The 24,964-nt window shown below is 43.5% G+C and overlaps 1 protein-coding gene and 1 long non-coding RNA gene across 3 annotated transcripts in view; one reads left to right on the top strand and one right to left on the bottom strand.

Moving 5' to 3' along the window:
- The window catches only part of SERINC5 (serine incorporator 5), a 40,535-nt gene extending 26,603 nt beyond the window's left edge, over positions 1-13,932 (bottom strand). Inside the window, exons 1-2 of one of the 2 annotated variants that reach the window (XM_063181042.1) lie at positions 13,783-13,932; positions 1,109-1,276 (exon numbers count right to left, since the gene is read on the bottom strand). In XM_063181042.1, coding sequence (XP_063037112.1) covers positions 1,109-1,276; positions 13,783-13,809 — 195 coding nt within the window. In that variant the 5' untranslated portion in view covers positions 13,810-13,932. Of the gene's footprint in view, positions 1-1,108; positions 1,277-9,427; positions 9,513-13,782 lie in introns of those variants that run through there. The other variant, XM_063181043.1, reaches the window with a different exon arrangement.
- A 110-nt stretch (positions 13,933-14,042) lies between these two features.
- On the top strand, positions 14,043-22,190 carry LOC134432613 (uncharacterized). Its single transcript, XR_010031370.1, has 3 exons — positions 14,043-14,682; positions 18,601-18,886; positions 21,218-22,190. It is a non-coding gene; the product is annotated as an uncharacterized LOC134432613 (long non-coding RNA).
- Positions 22,191-24,964: the final 2,774 nt, after the last annotated feature.

The following is a 24,964-nucleotide window of genomic DNA, read 5'->3' as shown; positions in this document are numbered from 1 at the left end:
CTGCCACCAGCTCCTTCATCTGGGATGCTCTGGCTGTTTCAGGGACAACCAAAAGTTAAGTGCAGAACGTAACCAAGGCATCAGCTTGTTCAGCAACTTGTTCAGTGAGGAAAGAGGCCTTGCTGTGCAACCCCACTCTCTTGGGAAAGGGGCACCAAACAACAAGATGCTCACACTGATGGAAGCCTTCTGAGCCTCCAGGACAAGCACATACACAACCCCCAGAGCAGGCCCAATGATGCATTTGATGCATCTTAATTTTTAAGAATTAAGCAATGCAGTCCTTGTTCTCTCTAGTTAAAAGCAGAGTTTTATTATTGTAGTTTGTGAGAGAGAGGATTTGTGCTACTTGGGTGGCTTATGAAGCTAAACCAAATATATGGTACAAGAGGACCAGTGTGTGAGCACAAGCAGGCTGGTGAGCATTGAGCTTAGGAAAGTTTTATTAAGACTCTGAAAGAAACTTGAGTTTTAAAGTCTAGCTTCAGTCACAGCTCCTTTCATGCTTTTGAAGCTCTCTAATTAAAAAGACAATTAGAGATGAACAGTATTTGCTGTGGTTAGAGGCCATGTGAACACAATGACTCAACACACACTGAAGAAAACCCCTTGTAGAGGCTCTGCAACATTGTGCTTTGCAGTAGTCTGTCACACCAGGAAGGCAGAATTAAAATTGCAACACTTGAAGAATTATTTTCTAATTTGCTGCTTCTGCTACTAAACAAGCTGCCAGAGACAAAAATCAAGGTTAGACTGAACTGATTTGTTCTACTAAAACAAGTTCCCCAATACTTTCCCCTCCTGTGACAGTGCCTGCACAGCAAACCTGGGGTGGGTTCACTGCAGCAGATTTCTGCACTTGAGAGGAAGGATGCTAGGCCTTGGCTCTTCCTGTTGTGAAACACGCTCAGTGGCTGACAGGAAGATGTGAGCATGGAAAAATCAAGAGATTGGGCATGGAAAATCATCCCATCTGTGTTCTGAAGTGGATGGGTGGAGGAAATTGACCGCCTCTTCTGAGGCGGTCAAAGAGCCCTGTACACAAAGAGCTGTGGAAGGAGTCCCGTTTTCATCCAGGGGCAGCAGTGACCCCATCCCTGCTACTTACGTGAGTTTTCATTTCGTTAGCTACTGTTGTGGACATCATGACACAGCAGATGATGGTCACCAGGATGAAGTAAAGCGCGTACATGAAGCGGGTGCTGGTTGACTGCTTTATCTTGGGGCAGCATTTGCAGCACAAGGAACAAGCAGCAGTACCGCAGCAGCAGGCCAGCTGAAAAGTAAGGCAAAAAACACAAGTCAAAAGTCCACCCAAACCCTCCATCTTAAGGTTTCTATTGCAAAAGTTAGACAGCTGGGAGACTTCCTGTAAAACTCCAGAATTTCTCAAGTCCTCTTCTCCCAGCCGAGCAGCATTTAAGTGGAAGCAGTCTGTCTTGATTATGAAAACTCACTAGTCTGAAGTACATCAGTGTCTAGCTTTCCCAGATTTGCTATGGATGAGAGACAGATTTCCCTGTGTATTTCAGTTTTGTACCAGCAATTGAGGGTCCACCAAGATAAAATCCACAAAACATAGCAAAACCCATGTAAATATTTTATTCAACAAGGATAAAGGTACAGAATAAATCCTGAAAGGGATCTAGATTGAGGTTCATTATTTTCTTGCTGTCAAGAGTATCACTGACTTTCAAAGAACCTGGATTCACCTTCCCTGCCTTCTACTTTTAGAAAAGCCATATATAAAACACAAAGGCAAGCCTTACTTATATACATAAGGCAGCACTGTCCATGGCAAGGCCCTTCCTTGCAATTGGCAGCAGCTCCATATGGCTCCTGTGTGTGCTTAACCCACCAACCATGACCACAGGAGAGATTTTTGGACATCAGCAGGCAGCCAGGAGCAGGGAGCCGCCCTCCCAGGTCTCATTGCTGCCAACCCAGAGTAACCTCACCCTGCTACACTCCCATTTTCCAGGCACTCCCTGAGGCTAGGTATGGTGAGCTGCCAGAGCACAGCACTCCAGCATACCAAGGCTGCTTCTTACTGGTGTTTCCTCGCTTTTGGAGGGGCCACGGGAACATTCAGAGAACCTTCTGCTTTCTGCAAGCAGGTGTACAAGGTGGATGCTTGCCAAAAGACTGAAAATTCACAAGCGCCACATTTGAGTAGTCCGGGCAAACTTCATTGGTTGTATGTGTCTTCAGGCACCCAAGCATCATGCACTGTTTTCCTCCCAGGACACTTTCTCTTCCAGCATCAAGGACTTGTCTGATGAAGGGGAGGGGGCTTCATGTGTGTTGTCACACAACTATATCTAACTCCACAGAATACCGCAACCAGATTGGTTGTTCAAAGAGCCTCAAATCATTCAGAAGAAGTCTCTTGAAAAGACTCCAGTTTATCACTTCCTTGCTATGACTATCTCTGCAACATTCAAGGTCATACTTCCTGCCTCCAGCCCCCAGGAAGGGGGTGGCAGACAGGCCCTTCCCTTTCTCAGCAGCAGCTCTTCAGCTGCAGAAGACATAAAATGGGCACAGTCCAACCCAGCCCCCATGCTGCTCTTCTCTCACTTCACCACTGGATCTCATGCCAGAGGAGACAGGGCCTCAAAGCATGCAGCTGCTAAAACTGCTGCTACTGCAGAACAGAAATCCTGCCCAAAACACAGAGCTCCAGATATGGGGAATAAACAGAATGGGTTCATGCTGGCACCTAAGCTGGAAATTAAAAATACTATGTGCAATAGCACATCATGCAAGTAATACTTTCAAAATAGAAGGCTCTAGTGGCTGAATGGCAATTCTGTTTTTATAGGTAGTGAAATTACATTGCCTTTTAGAGCATCAACACAGGTCCAGGATATAAGGAAGCTACAGCAAGTTACTGACTCAGCAAACAAATGCGGTAACATTTCAAAACAAATGCATACCAGAAATGTGTCATTTACACACTTCAGAATTTTAACAGCAACAATAAAAAAGTAATAGTTTTTTTTTTTTAATAGGTCCTTTTAACATGAAAGGATTTGGTATCAGCCCAATCCAAAGTATCCACAAGGAACTTGAACTGCTTGCCTTAGCATAACAACTACAGTATGGAAGTAAAAAGGTATGCAGCTTTGGCATTTGTAAGGAGAAAAACATTTTCCTACACCAGGTGCTAGAGAGCTCTGCCAGTAAAACCTCATCTACATCCAGCAACGTCTGCTATTCTACTCCTGGGTCACTGCAGCTGCTACTTAAAGCAACAAATGCTTAAATATGTAAGTCATTTATGTACTTTTCCACATTACTTAGACCTTAATGATAGTTTCTAATACTGCACACGTACCCTAAAAATAGGAAATATTTGTGAAAAATACCACTATTTCCATCTTGTTCCACATGCACCTCTTCAAGCACTCTGAAAAGCCAGGGACACCATAGAAAGTTGGTTAGACTATTCAGCCACAGCCTCAAATTTGGTGGTCTGGGGTTTTTTTGTGAGGGTTTTAATTTTTTTTCTTTTTTAAACTTTACCTCTAACATTCCAGAGTAGGCCACAATGAAATAGGTGTTATCCAAAAATAAATGAGAACAGTCTCTGTCCCAAACACTAAGATGCTGACCACAACCTACTGACGTAAGAGGTTTCAAAGATATTATCTTTGAGTGACAAGACTTCAAAGCCCACATATACAAAGAGTTCTCTGTTAAGTTTTGGTCAACGTGGAGCTAAGCTGCACAGACACGCTGATGCCACATCCTTTACTGCAGGCATGGCCCATGTCACCTCTCCTTTGCTTTTTGACTGCAGCAATGGTCTGCACAAGGGCTCAAAACTCACTGCAAGCCAGCAACAAATTTTTGTCACGTTGTAAAAAACAGACTGGGAAAAAAAGAAAGTAACGTCAAAAATCTTTTGCAGATTACACTTATAAATAAAAGCTCCTCCAAAGAATGGGGCTCTGCAGGAGGAAGATGCTGTGCAGTTTTTAGGGCAGAGAGAACCCAACAACGAAGGTCTGTGAACACTACCAGCAGGCAGGCCTTGTATGCACAGGTCTGTATACACAGAGCTCCCTCAGAGTCTCACGAGGACCCCAAGCCCAGGCTCTCCAAGAGCCCAGCACAGCAGCACCTGAAGGCCAGGCTGCTCCACCAGGAGTTTGTCGTCCTGAAGCAGGCTCTGGTTTCAAGTCCCTCTCAATCCAAAGGCTCCCACAAGTTAGGCAGCAAGCACAGCCAGCCCGGCTCATCTCTCTCTAGCTTTACATCTCCTCACCAGGGTGAACACCACAGTCTGACAATAATTACAAACAGTGGGCAAATATTTATGCTTTCCACAAACACTTACCATCAGCCAGCTCGCTCACACTAACCCACCAGGACGCCACAGCGTAGACTAGCCGCCTGCTTTGCTCCGTGCTACTCATTCAGAACTCACAGAGTACAGTGCCAACTTGCCTGAGACCCCAGAATCTGAAAGCCTAACATACTTGATACCAGATTTGAACTGTCTGGATGATGACTGGCTTGACTGGTTTCACAACAGCAGCTGTGGAAAGCTGTGTGGGAAATATTTCTGTTAAAATATATTCAAACTGCAGTTTTACAGCCATTTCTTCTGGTAGCCAGGCTGGCTTAACAGCCCCAGGCTTGACCCAGCTTTTGTCCCAATGACACCAGAGTTGTGGGTATGACCCCCACATAGCCCATTCATGTAAGAGCTGGACTCAATGATCCTTGTGGGTCCCTTCCAACTGAGACTCATGTGCCAGCCGCTTGCCCACTCCTACCCCTGCTCCAGCACTCACGAGCCCTGACAGTTCTTTCTTCTGCTGCAGGTGACCAAACCAAGCAACCTAGTGGCAAGTTGTGAAAAGTCACATATCAATCCTTCTGAGCTGCTGATTTATTACACAACAGCAGCAACTGTTCTACCACTTCATGTGAGGGCACAGTGCACAGGAGGAGGGGAAAGCAGAGGTGAATGCTTTGCAGCTGTCCTACACACCTTCTCCCCTCTCTGAGCAGATGTTTCCAGGGGTGCTTTCCTACCACCTCATTCAATTTGAGTGCTGTAGGTGCCTGCCAATGCAAGGAACAGTAATTTTGACATTCATCCAGTAAAGAGCAGAAGTAAGCAGACACATAAGAACCCTAGCTCGTGCAAACCACTTCCCAAGTACCGGCAGGCACAGACACATTGAACAGCCCCATCTTACAACAGCCTGGGGAGCACCTATGGTTAACAAGAGTTAGGCAGGTCAATAAAACAGGGTAAAAGCAGGCTTACCACCTTGCGAGCCCACTCTCGCTTCCCTACAACAAGTACTCTGCCAACACTCACTTAACATCTGCCACACACTCAAGTCTTGATTTTTGCAAGCTGTGATGCGATCTGATAAATCAGTAGAATGGGGTACAAGAGTAATGTTAAGCACATGTCACTGTTTACATACAAGACTGAAAGGAAGAGAACCTATCTTGCCTGCTGCTTTTATAGAGACAGTGAGATTTTAAGAATGTATTTTCCACATACATTTCCAAAAATATTTCGAAGGCTTTAGAAAATACTTTGTGTAGTTATTAGGGTGAAGAGTTTCAGGATCACTGCCCAAAATAGCCTATGGTATTTTAAAATTACACTAGCCATAGGCAAGTATCCAGCTTATCACAACAAAGAATTTCCTTTTGGGAGACTTCAGCAGAAATGGTAAAAATCAAAGTGGATAAGACCACAATGGGAAAAAAAACTGCATTCTTTAATGAAATGAAGACTTAGCAGCTTTTCATTTTTCCTTCCTAACTGACAGCCTGGTGAGAGCAACCGGGGAGACAGGGGAGAATGTGTGCCTTCCAGCCCGTCCATGGAGCACGGGAATGTGCCTTGCTGAAGCTTCTTTTCACGGGGGGCCTACAGCAGCTTAGTTTTTCATGCACTGCTTGGTTACTTGACTACCAGCATTATCTGGGCCATAAGATTTGCAGATAATGCAGTCACCGAGCTGTTAACAGCAGTGTCTATCAAAAAACACCCAAACATCTACTCCCACAGCTGCAGGCAGCATCCAAGCAGGCTGGACAGGCAAAGCAGCCAGCCCTGCATGAAAAAGATCCTGAAGTGACCACACATCCACCTTTTCGTTTCAGGAAAGAGCATCTAGACGCAAATATTTCATTAGTGCACTGGTTCATGAAAACAAGAGGTCTGATGTGCTGAGTGTTAGGAGCTGGTCTCAGACTATTACTGAAAACCCACTGCTGTTATGCATATGCATTTTCCAAAAGCTTCTTCAATGGGTCACATGATAATGCAGCTGTTTGTCCCTCTGAAGTAACTAAACTCACCAAAAAGGAGGCTTTATTTTGTCTTTTGTCTGACTTAACTGGCTTTCCACTGCTTGTTATTTAATACTCAGACTCACCATGTGACTTAAGCCAAGAGGCTTTGTGAACCAACATACCAGTTAATCAACTGATGACCTATTTTGAGGAGCACATCTCACACTGCAAACTCTGCAAAATTGAAACAGATTTCAGAGAAAAGCCACGCCAGCCCCGACGCTGCCTGAGACGTGCTTTCTGGTGAGGCTTTCCTGCCCTCAGCCACCACGGACGGGGCAGAACTGCCACGCAGCACCAAGCAGCTCTAAACCCAGGCAAGAAAGCCACACTGGGCTGAGGGCGATTTGCTTCTGTCGCTCTGCACAAACGTTTCTGAGTGGTGACGCAGCTCAGCATTAGAAAATAACATCACTGCAAAATGTTCAAATTCAAGTCTGTTCTCTCTCTGCTCTTCTCCTGCTGATTTTGGAAAAATCAAGTCAATTGTTTAGTCTGATCTGAGCCTCACAGGGTATTGTATCACCCATCTCCTCTACTGAGCTATTTTCCATTAGCACAGACCATCTGGATTTGACAGCAGTATGAGGAAAACTGTCCATCCCTGTGGTTACTTAAATCTGACACTGAAAAGTGAAAAAAACCCTACCTTCTAATTTGTCTGCTACAGTTTCCCAGGCACTGGTTCCTGCTGAGGCTTTCTTTACTAGCTTAGACAACTTTTTAATTTCCTGGTCTTTTCTCCCTGCTCATCAGACAAGGAAACCAAAACATTTATCCTCAGTCTCATTTGAAGACTTTAAGACTTCTCCTCCCAGCACCTAAGTTTTGCAGGGTCTTTTTTCTCCCCAAAAATTTCAATTTTACCCAGTCCCTCCTAGAAAACCATGGTAGTCCGATGGCAGAGTCCATCAAGTCACCTGACTCCTCTCTCCAGCATACAGCCACAAAAAGGTGGACTCAGCCTTGCAGCACTCAACACACAAGGCGGCCAACCAGCTACATGGCTGCACTTAAAAAGTTGTATTTCTGCCATACAGGTTACATCTACTTCAATAGTAGTCTCTGCTTCACCAGTCCTTTCATCCGCCCATTGCTTCTGAGAGCAATTTTAAATATCCTCTCCAGTCAGACCTGATCCTAAATTTCCTTCGCATTGATCCCTGGACATTCTTCACTGAGAGCAACCTCTGTTGGGTGACAGGTTCAGCTGTCCTTTCCTATAATTTCACAGTTTTCTCATCTGCAGGTAGTTTAAGCTCATGCTGCAGACACTTCTCAGACTTTCACAGCAGAGGAGACAGTAACCGAGCAACTGAAAGATGAAAGAGAAGTGAGCAGCGCCAAAGTCTCACAACTGGGGCCATCACTTCATACAGAGAGCAGATTTTCCCCAGGTTGGCTCTGATGCTCAAGACCTGGACTCTGGAGGTAGGACAGCACATGGTATAACATGGTACATCACCAGGTACAGAGAACAAAATGCAGGGCAGTAACTGCCCAAGTCCATGTACCACTGGAGTGAAGAAGCAGTTAAAATGAAATTTTCATATGCGTTGATTTAAAAGCACATAGCTGGAACAGCTGCTTTGCTTTTGAATAAACAGACAGCCTTGAGCTGTTTCACAAACATGCTGAGTCTTTAAACGATGGTTTCAGTACTGAGTCCAAGAGGACTTGAGGAGTAAAAAAAGAAAAAAAAAGACATTAATACTTTGTACAAAGAGACAAAAGCCAATAAACTGGTGCAAAGCCACAACTCTTGCTCATCCCTTCATACTAAAAAAATATCCTACTTGTTCAAAGCATTGCTAAAGGTGTTTCAGTTTACATCAATGTCACAACATTCACACATTATTCCTGAGCGGCAGGTTCAAAGTGGAGCCTGCTCACATCCTGACATTGCTTCTTGATGAGCATTTTTAAATATAATGCCTACATCTTCCTGATATAGGAAGTATTCCTGAACCACTGTTTTGCCAGTGACGGTAATAAGCCAAGAGAAAAACCCTTGAGACAGGTCTTTCCAGAAAACATGAATAACAGTTCCTGTTAAAACTCAGGTTGATATATTTTAGATCAGTGCTACTGGGCAGAAAGAAGAGCAAAATTTTATATGCTTAGACTGTTAACTTTTATATGCTTAAGTACTTGAGCACACACCACCTTTAATTGCTGGAATATCCAATTACTAAACTGCAAACACTAGTTCCTGCGTATCTACCACTAATTAAAATGATCATGAGACAGCAGGTGTACAGAGCCACCTCCCCCACATTCCATCACAGGCACACCCTGCAGTCCCCCCAGCCCTGGGCGGCGCAGTGCCTCACTCCCTCATGCTGTAACATGCTGATGCTGGAGCTTATTTCATGGATAACTTAACAAGGCAGCAGGTCAAATCCCATCGACAGAATGGTCAGCTGCAGACTAAACATCTTGGAGGGCGGGCATTCAACATGCTAAGACCTATTAGGGCCTGCACCGTAATGGTGGAGAAAGAAATGGAAGCACTGCTGACTGAGGTCCTTGAAAAGGACACAGGAAGCAACCTCAGGTCCAAGCATCTTCACATGGCTAACCTGAGAACACCATGCAGCCTCAGCATGTGTCTGGGATGAGAGCAGACACCAGCTCCAACGAGACCTACAGCTTCCACCGCAGTCACAGCTCAGCCTTTCATCCCTGAATTAAGCAGGTCTTGTACCTACAACTGCGAGCGCTTCCATGGCAATGAAAGCTCCAGTAACAAGAAAGGCACATCCTGGAACAACCACACTTGCAAAAACTAAAATAAAACTAGCCATAGTGTTTAGATCCTTCGGCAGAGAAACAGAAAAATACCCCCTTGCCCTTAAAAGTGAAGGCCCTGCTCTTATGCTGCCTTCACCCCACAGCTCTAGAGCTATAGGTATTTAAGGCATTTCTTTAGCCCCACAATACAGCCAACTCATGGGATGCAAGAGAAAAAGTCTAAGAAAATAGGAAGCAATTGGAAATCAGGCAAAAATGAGACAGACTGTCTTCTCCCTCTTATGCAGCGACAGGGAAAGGATTCCAACCTAGAAATGCAATGTCAAATGATACAAACCTAACAAGATCTCCCCATCTTTTGGTCACTTTTCCTTCCCATTTTGATCAGTTTTGAATCCAGCAGTAAATTTTATCCTGCTACGGCAGGCAGATGAAACCTCCAAGATAAGTTTTTAAAGTTTCCTGGAAAAGAGGCAGAAGTTTTAGTAGAGGAAAAAATGATCTCTCAACCCTAACCAAAGAAAAGGCTGCAATGCAACTTCATATTTATTAGAAAGGGAATCAGCCTGAGAGACCAACCTCAATGGACAAAGCTGCAGGAAATCAGGCTTTGCTAATTCAATTATTCAGGAAACCATTTATTTAAAGCAACAACTCCATGTTTCTGCAAACAGGGAAAACAGTCCTTCACCAGGCTTTTTTTCCTAACATACTGGAGTACACTGTAATACCCTACATCTGACCTCAGACAGCTAGTTTCACCTTCTATCACAATTAATAACAGCAGTGGCAGAGGTGTGGAAATACCTGCAGCTAAATGTTCAGGTCAAACACACCAAACACACCCCTGGCACCTAGGAAGACCATTTGCAGAACAAGAGATAGCATTTTTGGGAGCACCATGCGGAGTGAAGCCAGGACCACCACCGCACCATCCCTCAGCACTGTGGTACATCACACTACACATACGTCTGCAATGCTCCTGTGACCTCAGAGGACACAAATCTGGATGAGGGTGACAGAACCACCCTTTTCAACATCTAATGAAAAGAGGAGACCATGGGGGACAGGACTGCAAGCCCCCTTCTCAACCTGCAGATGCAAACAGGCAGCACCAGAGAGGCAGGCAGTCCCAGAGTGCATAGGTATCTCCCTCCTCTCCCCAGAAGCTATGAGTCACAGAAGTCAAAAGACCGGCCAATGTCAACCTTAAAAATATAGCAGTACTGTTTTTATCCCTTTTCTTTTTTTTTTTTTTTTTTTTTTTAACTCCATCAGAATTAGAATTCTGGGTAGAAAATGAAAACTTGATATTCTAACTTGTGGCACTTCTTTTATTTACTACCTGATATGATTTCTAAGTGCAGAACACTATTAAGGACGTCTCTCAAGACTTAACAGACCTACAAAAAGAGCTCCATCAGCTTGAACAGCTATCAATTCTAACTGGAAAATTCATCTACTTGAACAACCCAGCTACAAGATACCATCCACCCAAAATGATTGTTAACGATCTAAATTACATTTATTTAACTCTGGAAAAAACATATTCATTGTAATAAAGACTTTCCGCAACAGCTGCTTTCTTTAACCATGATCTCAACTTTATCCTCTTGAGAATCATTAGTGAAGAAAAGCCAAAGAGAAAATCCAGTTTCCTGTCAATTTAAGCAGTTTTTATGTAATCAAAAGCATTGTGAAGGCCCAAGCCAAACTGTATTCTCACTGCATTCTAAAAATAAGTCTATCAATGAGACACAAGCAAAAGAAGAAACATATAGCAAGTTTATTACAGCTCAGAAATCCAAATATCACAATTATCTTCAAAGCAAGATTGTACACTGCCCAGTAAAAAACAACTGCAGAAATTAAAGTTTATAAATGGCCAAATTCCTTCAAAGTAAGTTTCCAGAGTCTACCTGGCAAGGATGCAAGTCACAGAGTAATGTCCATTAAGATAATTTTAAATAATTTCACAAATGCAAAATCAGCATAACTGAAGTACAGTCTGCAGTCTGGCATCTTGCCGCTACATCCTGTAACAACAGGAATCTGGGCTGCAAACCTAGATCCATTCATTCTGACAGGCATCATCAACTAGACATTTAGCATGGTCTGACTCAATAAAGTACCAATCACTCATCGTCCACTTCGCACCAGGGAAATTTTTTTGAGTGAAAATTAATTGTCATGTTAACTCACAATAAAATTTTCATATCAGCTACAGACAAATGGCAATTACACACAAATGACAACTGTACTTAAATAGAAAGACAATACCAAAGTTCTCATTCAGCTCTAGGAAAGCACATCCACAGACAGAGGCATGCATGAGATATCAACAAGGCAAAAATACTTGCCACAAAAAACTCCTCACACTACAGGACATCAAGCACATTAAACTACTGCATTTTAGGAAAAAAAGAGGGACCTAACATGAGAGTTGCTTAGTATAACTCTTGTAAAAGTTTCATCTTTCCTCAAGCACTTAATCTCTTTCTGGATACAGGGTTAACTTCATCTTCAGGGAAACACTGAAGGAGAGGCCAAATTCCTCCTTGATTTTCCAGCTTGATTAACAGTACCCACAAAATGCCTGAGGATGCTTGGATGAGACAGAATGAAGAACTTCCATCCCATTTGTTTTTCTTGTGTATTAATCATGTTATACAAACATGCCCTCATCAAGGCAGGAATAAATCAAGTAAAAAAGGCAAAGACTATTTTTCATTTAAAAAATGTGACACTGCATGCTAATGAAACATGGTTTATTCTGTTTATTATCATAGCCTGTAAAAAGGTTATCCATGCTGTGTTTGCTGGTGTAACTCCAGCAATACATCCTATTTAGCATAGATAATTCGTAGTGCTTGAGCCAGCAGCATAAATGTCCCCAGAGATTTCTGGCACTATGATTACATCCACTTTAGGGCTTTCACTTCGTCTTCAACAACACCGAGGAGTTCAGCTAATTTACAGACTCCAAACTGACATTTCAGTGTCAATGAAACACATTACTATCAGGGATTACCCGACAGTGAAACACATTACTATCAGGGATTACTACACAGGGTAGGGATGGAGGCTTTAAGATTGTCTCAAAGGTTGGTCATGCTAAAGCCATGCCATTCTCTGAGCATCACAACAGTTTCATCCCCTTGGTAATTTAAATTACTTCTCCAGGAGCTACACCAAAAAAAGGCACAATGAAAATGCAAAAAGCCACGAGTCACTCTAGTAGCAGCACCTACTAACTTCACTTTGTTGAGCTGCTCCACAACTTGTTTCACACCCTGCCAGAATGGTTATGAAGCAGCAGTCAGGGAGGCCCCTGCATTTCGAAGAGCATTAGCAAATGTGGTTGCTGCTGCCCTGCAGGTCCACAGGACTGTGTGGAGAGGCTCAGAGCAGCTCCCAGAGGGTAAGCAAGTGGATGCATGCTCAGCAATCCTCCTGTCCCACTGAAGACTGAAAGAACCACAGACAAAAGACCAAATCCACCAGGGTTTCAAACTACAGGAAAGACACAACATTTTTCCCAGGTGGCTCATAAAAAAGCAAGAGAATAATCAGAGCCTTAGAGTGGGCAGAGTGAGCAAAGGAAAAGAAATATCAATAGAATTAGGACCACAAGGTACTTAAATATGTAAAACAATAGAAGTAAGCTCATTGGCTAGTCTGCTGCAGACAGAAGTAGTAATGGGTTTCTATTGCAGAAACAAAGATTTATGAAAATTAACCACAAAATAAAGTGCCTGGGGAAGATGTCTAACATCATACCAGAGAGACAACTATTAGGAACGGAGTCCTTCCCTTCAGTGCAACCAAGAAGGAGATCTGGAAAGGGCCTCACTACTGCCTATCTCCTCCAAGTCATGATCCTTCATCTGTGGAATTGATTTAAATAGGAAAACAGGTGTACCATGGTAAGATGAGGAGTTCTGAATTCCCACCCCATGGATACTGAACAGTGTAGCTCCTGCACCGCCCTCCATCACCACTTGCTCTCATTTCTCACTTCCTCTGCCAGCACCTGAATATGCTGAAACCTTCCACAAGCCGAATTTAAAGAAGTTTGTGGAAGGATCTGAGCACTGATAGGCATCCAGGGGCTATGAGATTAGTTAAGTGCATTCCAATTGTTATACCACGTGGTTTAAGAACTCCGTACCACCTGCAGCCAGGGGCTATCACTCAACCGCCTCCCGCAGCAGCTCAAAGGATCTGTAGCCCTTTGGGAATGGCTCCTGGCGGCGCAGGGCTTTGGGAAGGCCTCTCTCCCCGTCAGCGCCTCCACCCGCATGCCGCTGCCCGCTCCCGGCTCCCGCCCGTCCGCGCCTCGGGACAGCTCCCTCTCGAAACACGAGCGGAGCCCACGCAGAAACTGGCCGAAACACCACCGTGGGCACTCGGAGAGCCTGCACAGGCACCCCGGCTCGCTGCAGGGCTGCTTTTCCTCTACCGCGCCGGCGGCCCGGGGAGCCCGGCGCGCAGCCCGACCCGGAGCCCGCCGAGCCGCGGCCGCTCGCAGCGCAGGGACGGCCCCTGCCCAGCCCGGCCCCGCTGCCGCGGGGAGCGCCCACCGCCCTGCCCCGCCGGGACCCGGCTCCGCGGGACCGCGCTCCCCGCCGCGGCCGCGGGAATGCCCGGGAACGCCGCCCGCCCCACACCTGCCGCGCTCCCCGAGCCCACCTGGCCGGCGCAGCAGCGGGCGGACATGCTGGCGGAGCGGGCCGACGCCGCTCCCGCATGCAGGAGAGCACAACGCTGGGAGGTCCTGGGCTGGGCAGGGCTGGGATGTCCTGGGATGGGATGGGCAAGGCAGCCCGGGGCGCCGCGGCGGGCGGAGCGGCACCGCCTCTGCCCCGCTGCCGGCCCGCCCCGCCGCCCGGCTTCCGCTGTCGTCAGCCGCCTGTGGGCTCCGCCGCCGCCGCCCGGGCCCGCCGGGGCCGCCGAGCTGCGCTGCGAGGAGCGGGACCGGCCTCGGCGGGCTGTCCTGCTCGCCAGGACACTGCTGACACCGCCTGCCTGCTAATATACTTACTAAAACACCTGGTTTTCAGTAGCTGAGATCTAATAAATTCAGTGAGTTAAATTCACTTAAACGTGCGGGTCTTACGCGGCCGGGCATGGAATTGAAGTTTAACGCTGTAGTGCACCAGCCCCGGTGCAAGCCGCTTTCTCACGGCCGGCACACACGCCCGTTCCTGTGTGGAAAAGCCATGTTTATTCCAAGGAGAGCTGTAAGGCCGTGCTTTCCTAACAGGAGCTGAGACCTTTCCCCGATGTTTCCCAAATACTTCCTCCAGTCTCCAGCTAAGAATCCTGGGCAGTATTAGGCAGTAGCCAAGGATTTCTCAGCTTCCCGTGTGACGACAGGAACTTGCAAAGCCAAATTCAGATATGACAGGCGTCATCATATCAGACTAGTGTGTCTTTACAAACACACTGCTTGTAGAGAAGGCCAGAGATAAGGTAGATAATGAAATAATGAGAAAACCCATTAATTTTAGAAGGCTTTACTAATTGATGCAGACAGCTGCTCAGCCAAGGTCGCGCTAAACTCCTGAACTTTGTGAAGACTTTATAGAGGTATGAATATTACCTTCTCTGCCCAGGGCAGACTTAAAACTAATTTTAATGATCATGTATGTTCTACAGGAAGGCTGCATATTAAGATGTGTTGTAGATGGATATGGGAAAGTCTGTACTTCCACAGGACTCCTCTGTCTCCTTTGTGGAGACTAAACTGTAGTGACAGGAATTTTCCACACAGATAGGAATTACTACTGTAATGCTATGAAAAGTAGAAATTAAGGACTCTCTGGAAGGACCCTGGTCTTGACTGCTCTGTGTGTGTGTGTGCGTGCTGTAATATTTAATATAACTATTTTAAACTCTATTTCTAGTCCTAACTGCTCTTATTTTAGGAATTCAGTGCAACTAAAAGCTATTATCCTGAATAGGAGTACGTACGTGTAGATAATGTAGCAACATTTACCAAGGAAACTGGGATGGATTGCAGGATGTAAAACCCCTTCCTCTTTCCTCATGTATTCAAGCAAACGGAGTTGATGCTTCAGGAAGTGGATCACATGATGAATCAGCATTACATAATTTGGTGTTACACTAGGGACTGAGGAGACCCATTACCATAGTGGTACAGTTAATAAAAACCAGATATGTACTTTGTTTTAAGTGGTGCTCCAAAAACTGCATATACTCAGCCAGAGACAAGGTATTTACCAGTCTTACAAGATTAATTCTGTAAACCAGATGGTTGTTAAACTGAAAAGCACATCAGTGGGCATCTGAGAGGACCTCAGCACAGTTCAGGCACTGATGTGGCTGATGCTCATGCTTTGTGGCAGCAGCAAAAGTCCCAGCCTCAGGTGAGGACTCCTGGAGCCAGGGCTGGGGACTCAGTACACCTTCTTTGATTTGTAGCTCCTTTCCCCAGAAGCTGCAGAGATAGACTCAAGAATTGAACAAGGATCAGGAAAGCAGCATGACCAGCCAACAGGCAGTGGAAAACCACTGGTGTGTTTAACTTTGAAACACAGTCAGCTTCCCAAAGAATGTGGTTAAGCCATAGGAACACAAGCATCACAGAATAGTGAAAACTCAGCAAAACTGCAATCATCTTCTATTTCTGTTCCGGACTTTTTGTACAATTGCAAGAAGCTGTCAGGTCAGGCTTTGTTAAATTTCCACAGCTGTAAAATCAACTCAAAAGATGAAGTAGAATTTGAGATTTAATTTAAAAATGAAGTTGCCTTACAAAGAGAGACTGGTGAAGGTGATGTATGGGTATGGTGGAAGACTTTGAGCGGCTGTACCACACATCAGCATGTCTGCAATAGCAACAAGCATTCACTGCATGGGGAGCACCATTAATTCACTGTTTTGTGCAGATCTGTTAATGTCAGCCAGTGCTGTCATGAACAAACCCAGCCTCTGCGCTGGGGAAAACAGCAGAGCTCTGTAATGGCTTTCCAATCAGTTAGAGCACCCTAGAGCTCAGGGATGTGTGCCTTGGCTTTTTCAGTAAAAATTCATCACCAGAAAGGCTTGGACTTCCCTGATGTGTTGCTGGCAAACATTACGCAGACTAATAGCAAAGCAGTGTGCAGATGTTATTACATGGAAAGGACTGTCATTCTCAAACTGTCAGTGCATTTAGAATAAGGTTTATCCATCAAATATACATTCTAAAATCAGAGAAGGGTGATCTGATTTACTGGGCAGAAATCTTCAACCAGTAGGAATTCCTGCCTCAAAATCTTCCTTTTGGCACGGGGCCTCTTTGAGGAGATGCTAATTCTGATTTAGGGCTTTCAAGTGACTGCTTCACTGGGGAATTCACTGCTTCACTGGGGAAAGGCAAGATGCCTTGGTCTAGCTTTGTATGGGGAATTTTATGCACACAGACTTACAGAGTTCTAGTAAGTCAGGAAGAAGGGAAGCATGGAGTGTCCCCACAGGACAAAAGACAGTCAAGGAGTAACCAAGAACTGACTTAAAATTCTGATCTCCATTCAGGTGCCAGGGAGCAAAGAAGGAAGGAAAGCACTGGGTTAGGAGCTGTAACCATGGGGCAATTCTCAGGAAAACCCTTGGTTAGAAGCCAGTTGTGCCCTGGGAGCAAACCATTCTCCTCACCAGAATGTGCACAGGTGGAGCAGCAGCACCTGAAGCCCTTGAAGATGTCACTTTTAGGCAGCCCACAAGGTAGCCAGCCCATTTTTAGACATACTGGTGACCTCTGGCACATCAGCTTTGCTCAGGTCACTGAGACAGGCGTTATTGCCCTCAGATGCCAACCACAGTTTCACCTGCAGGTGTTGCACCTTTACACATATCTGCTTTACTCTTGCCCCACTCATTGCTATGGACTGTTGTTGCAGAAGCAGGGGAACTCACCATCCTCCTTCACTGTGAGAGGAATGCACTGCCTCTGCAGAGAACTCTAAAGATGTTTGTGGTGAGGCAGAAAGCTTTTTGGCATAGCACAGGGAAATCATAACTTACCAGGAATGCTCAAAGACTCTCTGCTTCCTCAGGATGAACCAGCTCTGTGTGTTTTAGGATAAGAATACTAGGAATTGCATTGTTCTCATCTTCTGAAATAAAGCTACAATTCAGAATGATGTTTTCAGTATTATGTAATTTCAATTTTTCTCAGTAATTAAACAGTTTTGGTTTGTGTCAACTGGCAAAATGAAGAGCACAAAATGTCTGCATCCAATGAGAAGGAGAAATACACCATTTGGCTGTTTTTCAGGTGAAATTAAATATGGCAATTTTCTTCCAAATGTGTATGCAAGCAGAATGAAAACAAAACCACATTGTTACATGTTGTGGTGGTCACTTCTCTAAATTTAGAATTTCTATGCGTGTTAAAACAAAAAAGGCTTGAAATTGCTTTTTAAGAAAATGTGTAGTCTGCTTGAGCCTAGTAGTTAAGAAACCAGACAAAAACATGGTTATGGGAAGGAAAAGAAATGTCTACTCATGTGCACACACATGTTCTGGGAACCACAATAGATTCCCAATGGGAATTCTGACACAGCCAACAACCTTACTGTTTGCTACAGTTGTTTCCTGTGGAAAAGATATTGCAGTATAGGGAAGCACTGCACAGGTGTGATCAGACAGCAGAAATCCCTTATCACCTGTAGTTTTACTTGTGTGTCATTGCAAGACCATCTGTATCATGCAGTCTAGGTGGCTAAATACCATAATAAAGTCCCATCTTTCTCCATTTGTTCCTAAGTGTGCACCAGTATCTGGATTATGGATCACATCTCCTCACATTCTCTTTTCCAAGGGTTTCCAGAAGCCCTGTCCTTTGGACACCTTCCAAAAGCCAGCATACCCTAGTGTGAAAAATGCATGTTATGTGATTGGCTCTTTGCAAATATTAAAATGAACACTATATGTGTTATGTTGGAAAATTATGCTGTGTTAATCTATTTTAAGTAGTACTGTGTTAATCTGTTTTAAGGAGTGTGGTAAATATAGTTTTTAGGCTATAGCATAATATTAAAATAGAAACTATGTTATGTAAGATACTTTTTGTAACTAGCTCAAGGAATGGAAGAGATAATCGAGGAATTCTTTGGATTCTCCTATCTGGGTAGGGATAACAGCAACAGACACAGAGATCCCAAGAGAAGAATTATTGTCTCCTTATCAGGAAAGCTCAGACTCCGAGGAACCAAGAAGGTTGATTTACAAGATGGTGGGGGGGAGCTGAAATTAAGCAGAAACACCCTAGTTTGAAAGGAATATTTGAATAATGTATGAGATATATGAATATGCAATAGGCTATTACTTTTAAGGAGTTATTCTTTGATAGCAAGGGGTGCTTTTTGGCGGAGTGCCAGGCACCCAGACATCCGTAATTTTTTGCTTTTTATTGTCTCATTGTCCTAATTTTTATTACTATTTTCATTACTATTAAGCTTCTCAAATTTTAACAAAAGTGAATGGTGTTTTTCACACCAGGAATCATGCCAGGAGCAGCTGGAGCAGCACAGTATGTCCAAGCTGCGGGCCTGAGAAAAAGAAAGTTGGATTATCCCAGTACTTGTTACTAATGTGGCTGGATGACCACCCTTATGACTGTGTGGAGGCTGGGGAGGCAGAGTGAGCAACCACCACAGCAACCCAAGGATCTGCCAGCACAAGGCAAGAGCAGCCCGCAACTATAAATGCCTGAGGAGGAGTGATCACAGGCACTATCAGCGCACGTGGGGCCTGACACACAAATGTAACTTCCCCTTTCAGAACAGTGAGTTGGTCATAATGCTAAATGGTAGTATCTTCCTCTGTGTTTTTATTAGTGTTTTGTGATTCACACAAAATATATATTCTGGCTGGTAGCAGTTATTGATTTCTAAAAAATTATCCATGCATTTAAGTATTCAAATTTGGTTAGATTCTGGTCAAATGAAGCTTGCTGGACTTGAAAGAAAGTATTGCATATGGCAAATGCTATGGCATTTGAAAATTTTATTTTTAAAAAGCCAACAAGGCTGGTATTTCCAGGCAAAATTGCTTAAAGAACTTTGGTTTTTTGAGAATGATAGTTTAATAAACTGGTTCGTAAGCTGTTTTTCCACTCCGGTGTTACTTTAGAATGGATTAAGATCTGCATTGTCTACTAAGGAAATGCATAAATAACCCCTTTCTGAGGGAGTTAATTTTTGTAAGGTAAGCACAGAAGTGAGGCATTGCACAGGTTTGCACTGAACTCCACAGTGTTGCATCTGCATGCTCTTCATTGCCCCTTTTTAGCACAATGCCATGAAATGCCACTTACAAATGTTATTCTTTCCAAGCCCCTTGTCTCTGGATGCAGTGCAACATTTCCTTCCTACTCAGCATTTCATTACATGACATCTCAGATTTTCAATCACAACTAATTCCTTCACCTTAGAAACAAGTGACATGGACATTTAACTTAGGTGATGCTGGGGAAACAGTGTGCTGGGAGGAAAGGAGACTGCAGTGTACCCCAGCATATTTCACATTTCAGACACTCAAGTAACCAGCAGGGAGTCTGGTGCTGAGGGGGGCACTGAGCCTTACTGGACTTCATGAGTGACAGATGGAAGAAGGGAAGACTGCTATCCCCGAGTCACCAGATAAGGTCAATATAAAGGTTCTTATTAAAGCAGCAGGAAGAGCTGAGCTGGTTGTAAATCAGAAATTCAACTCCTGCAGTTAAGTCTAATAGACTAAAATCAGTTTTTACGACCATATATAAAGCTGAAAAACATGGTGGCATTTTCTGGACTGCTGACTCCTTTGGGATGCTGATGTGGGAACACCAGAGGAACTTCCTGAACCTGCAGGTAAATTTAGAATAGCAAGAAGAGGACAGTTTTATATTTGTCACCTCTGTAGCAGACTTCTTCAGGATTGGCAGATTGCAATAACTGCTAATTATCTGTTAATTTTGACAGTGAATGTTTTCCTTAAAAAAAAAATATCACAGATGACAAGTCCATGCAGGACAGCATAAATATTCTCTAAGTGCACCTGCCTACCACCTTGGCCCAAAGTGGAGATTTCCCCAAATCAAAGCACATAGCTTTGATACATACCTGTTGTGTAAATGAGCTCAGCATAACTATCAGTGCCAAAGGTACAAATCTTACGTGGTGGGCAATGAACTACACAGCAGTAATGCATTCTAATTAAGAGTAAAGTGCCTCATCTCTTTCTTCCATCTCTGCAGATCATTCCGCTCATATCACAGTAATGAGTACTTTTACTATGAAGCTTTCTGGGCACAATTTGGGGTGGCAGAACAAATTATTACAATGCTAATGGTCTCTGTGCTGTTCACACAGCAAAACTCTCAAAAAAATATCCTTGTGCATGACCTGTAGCCCATGGATTTGATATTTTGGAAGGAAAAGACAGAACCCTCCCCCCCAATCTGTCCTTTTATTTGAAATTAGTTTTCAGAAAGAAATAAATAGAAATTTTCTTAATAAGTTGCCAAAAAAGAAAAAAAATATTGGAAACACCAGAATGGAACACGGAGATTATATGAGTCTCGTTCATGTAGCATCAAAGCTCTACTTAGGAAAACCTGAAAATGAGAAGTTTGCATTATGTGATGAAAAAGTTTGGCCAAATAGAGTTCTCTCACTAGCAAGACCAGAGCTGCTTCAGGAATCTTCCTGGTAGTGGTGAACTACAGGAGGAGTCAGTCTAATTCCCAGAAGGTCTTCTGAAAGATTAGGATCAACAAATGTTTTCCAAGGCAGTGCTGTTTTGGAGTAAAAAGAGACTGAAGCCGTGCATGTCTTTTGCAGAGCCACTCACAGTACTGGATACCAGCAAGGTGTATGTCAAAATACAGCCTGCCAAAAGTCTTCAAAGTACTCAGTTTAGTTCTCAGAGAAGTTTTTCTTTCTCAACTTGATAAACCATATGCAGACCTATCTGTGGTTTATCCTGTAATTTTATTACAGGCTTGTGGAGAGAATAGCTTAACTCAGAGACAATGATGTATCTGAGTATAAAATGCAAGGGGGAGAAGAGGGACTAAAAGAAAAACAGACCCAATGATAGCTTCTTTTGTAATGACCCCTTCCTTGTCTTGCAGGATCAAAAGGCCACAGGTGAAACCTGCTCTGTGAAAGAACCATTACACTGGAGCACACGGGGCACAAACATTTGTGCACCAGAAGAAATGGCTAAGTGAGCAGTGCACGTGCAGTAATTCAAGAGAACAAGAACAGTAACAAAAGCCAAGAATGACTGGTAAAAACAAAGAATTGGCAGTGCTGCCTGGAGCATATCAAGGCCACACTGTGTATAGAAAAATACCAAAAATGCAAAATAGTAACTGTGTAACAACTCAACTCCGAACCTTCTTTGCCAAAACAAAAAGGTTTCTGGGATAAGCATTGTTATCTATCAAGAACCATGGAAACAGAGAAGGATGTGATAGCTAGCAGTCCTTGTTCTCCATGCCACCACAAGTAATCCTGGCATCTACAAGAAAAGGAAATCAGTTTTGTTTAAAAAACGGAGCACCTTTCTGTGTGCTCTGTGTGCACACCTTTCTGGTGTGCTCATACAATGCATTTTGCTCCATTTATTGTGGCAACAAAGTGGAAGAAGAAAACAACATTCCAGTTCCATTATAATTACAACATTCTTGCTTAATTACAAACAATACCAGTACAAGGCACAGAAGACACTCAAATTCCATCAACTCCCGAGGTAAAAGTTGTCATGTTTGCAAAGAGAATTAACCTTTTAGGAAGAAACAGCAGTAACTCATGATAAAAAGATGATAAAAGCAGAAGACACATTGCCAGGCATTTACATTGTGTTCCTATTTGCTCAGGTGTGCAACTGTGAGTTTTGCACAAGCATGTAGACACATTGCATGTTCCAGACAAAACCTGCTTGATTGTTGTGGTTCTGAACAGATGCTAAATATATTGCAGCAGCTGCATATTCAGTCAGTTGGTGTGATTAGAGACAGACTGTCAATGCTGAAGCATGATTACCATGATATATAAAGCTTACAAACTAATCAAGTCACAAATTAAACAGTATTTAGATGACTAATTGTGTGACTGCATATTATATTCATCACAAGTCCCAAATATTTCTTCCTGAGTTCTGACCTGTCACAAAAGTTAAATCAAACCATCCAAAAGCCTGAGATTAAGGAAAAAAATGTTGTGCTCCTTTCCTTGTGATCCTTTCTATCATCTTATCTTACTCTGTGATGCACATACATTTTATCTGTGTACACCATCACTTAGAGCAAGGCAGTTTTAGTCCCTGACACAGGTAGCTTCACTCAGCTCCACTCAGCTGAACTCAACTGAAAACAAAACTCACTGCACACACCCATGGTATAGAACAGGGCTCAACTGTACGCACAGAGCACAGTCCAAATTGCCGTGTGGGATCTGGAAGAAAACAGCTCCTGAACTTGTATCATATAAAAAACAGCACTTTATGAGCTTCTCCTGTGGCATACACGCGTACAAGACAATCTTGGTCACAAAATATCCTCCCATTTTGTTTTGCCAATTGATGGGGGCAATTTAAAGAACACATACACCAATGGAAAGAATGATCTTATTTTACTACAAGTATTAAGGCAACACAAAAGTAAAATGATACATTAAATAAAACAATAAGCTTACTACGTGCTTATTAGGAACATAGTGTTAGGAACATGCAAAAATAAGCAAGGTAATGCACCTCATCATTACTACACAAGAGAAGGGGCTGTGATTTAGAAAGACGTATCACCAACTGCCTAAATACTTTACCATCATCCAGAATAAGAAATTGCTGGGAAGCCTCATTTTGCAGTGATGACCTGGAGAACCCTTCCTGGCAATTGGGAGAATCCTGGCAATTGGTGCATCCACTTGTAGATGAGGTCTCTAAATTCACCCTGAAAGGGGATCCAGCTTTTACAGGTCCAAATCAGCAAGTCAAAGTGACTTGATTGTATTTTTAGTGCCAAAGCACCTGTGTACTTCCCTTCCAGTTGAGGGCAGGGCATGGCCTGGGGCCAGGTCTTGGCTGGGAGCATCTTCTCTAAAACATCCTACAAACAAGCCTCTATTAATGCCCAGTGGGAAAGTTCCTTAAAATGATACAATTCTTGCAGACAGTTGCACAAGATGTGAAAGTTTCTAAAGCAGCCAGTTGGTGATAAACAGCTAGCATAAGCATGTCAGTCATTTGTTTTTAGCTAAACAATACTGTTATCACATAATGCCCAAGATTCATCCCCTAAGTCAGCTCTGGCTGAGCACTTCACACTTCAAGCCCCCTCTTACACAGTACAGTAACCATGGTCTGTACATTAATATACAGACTGCCTATATAATTTGGTACCTCTACAACTCTTGCCAGTAGGAACTTAGACGTTTGCTACTTGTTCTAGTGGAAAAGGTTTCCTTCAAGGAAGGGTATTGTCCAGATTGATACAGCTTTTTCACAAGAAGGAAACGGTGTTTCTTTCCCAAGGCAAAACTGACAGAATACTTAAGATTGTCACTGTCATGCAAACCTTATCTGTTAGAAGAGATACTGCATTTTTCAGTGACTATCTGTTCTAGGGGCTGAAGGTCTCCAAGCTTTTAAGACCAGTTAAAAGATATGCTAGATAAGTAAAGGCAAAGAAGTTTACAATACTCCTAGATCCCTCTTCCCTATTCTGATTAATGTATTTTTGAACCTGTGCCAGTGAGAAGTAGGACTGTAGTTACCTTAATCCTCTAGCCTGCAATGAAGAGGATGATGTTTGATTAAACAGGCAATAAAAATTTATACAACTAATGTTAATGGATAAACTTTTCTCTACACTCTCAATTACCCATCCTAGGAAATCTGTTTACTTTTCAACTGCCAACACCTAATAGAGAATACAGTAGGTACTGGGAAAATACCAACTCTTCTCCCTTACAAGCCCTAATACTTTGCATTAGCTCAAGTAGCAGCAAAATGAAGGAGCACATGAGCAAGGTGATGGTTGCTGTTCCTCTACAAGCCTCAAAGTCTGGCACTAGTATACTTGCCACAAAATTAGGAAAGAGAATGCTGAATGTGGTTCCAAGGCAGAAAGATGACAATGGCTCAGCAGGTATCCCTGAAATCCACTGTACAACAGCAGGTGGGCACACAGTTAAGATGCAGCACCAGCGTGTGTAATCCTGGTTCTCTCCACTGCAGAAGTCTAGTTACCCAGCAGAAACTTTGCTACCTCTTGAATTTAGGCAAAGCTGAGTGCAGTGTCTGCACCATAGACTGTCCTACAGACACAGGCTGACAGCAGGACTAGTGTAGTGTAGTTTCACCAGCTGGATCTCCTTCCTCTGTCTCTCACTGCAATCTTCAACGCTTTGAAGGAAACCATATTTGTATGTTTTCTCTGGTAACTTCTCCTGCAACAATCAAATAGGGAAAAAAACCCCTCCAAACAATTCACATTAAATCTGCACTTCACACTGTTTTCAAGGCAGTGGCTGTGTCTTTGCGGAAGTCTGAATGCATGACTGCGGAGAGAGCATATGCAAACTTGTTTGTTAATACTTGAGCCTACTAACTGAAACAAAAACATATCCTACCCTTTACTTACAGGGATACATTTTTATTATAGGTCTAGAAGACAGTCATATGTTCATCTAAGCAGCATGTGAGAAGAAAATGTTATTTGTAGTTTTCCCCCTTAGGATGCATATGTGTACAGAATAGCACGTGATTCAGCACAGACGTTCTGCAAAATTACTCTATGTACACCTGTAGCCTGCAAGCAGTTTTGACAGTTATTGTTTCAGAGCACAACTCTCAAAGGACAAGACAGCAAATC

This window comes from Melospiza melodia, chromosome Z (assembly GCF_035770615.1).
Source record: "Melospiza melodia melodia isolate bMelMel2 chromosome Z, bMelMel2.pri, whole genome shotgun sequence".
In the NCBI taxonomy this organism is placed as follows: domain Eukaryota; kingdom Metazoa; phylum Chordata; class Aves; order Passeriformes; family Passerellidae; genus Melospiza; species Melospiza melodia.
Note: the sequence above shows the minus strand (reverse complement) of the source record. Positions and strands in the feature narration are given on the sequence as shown.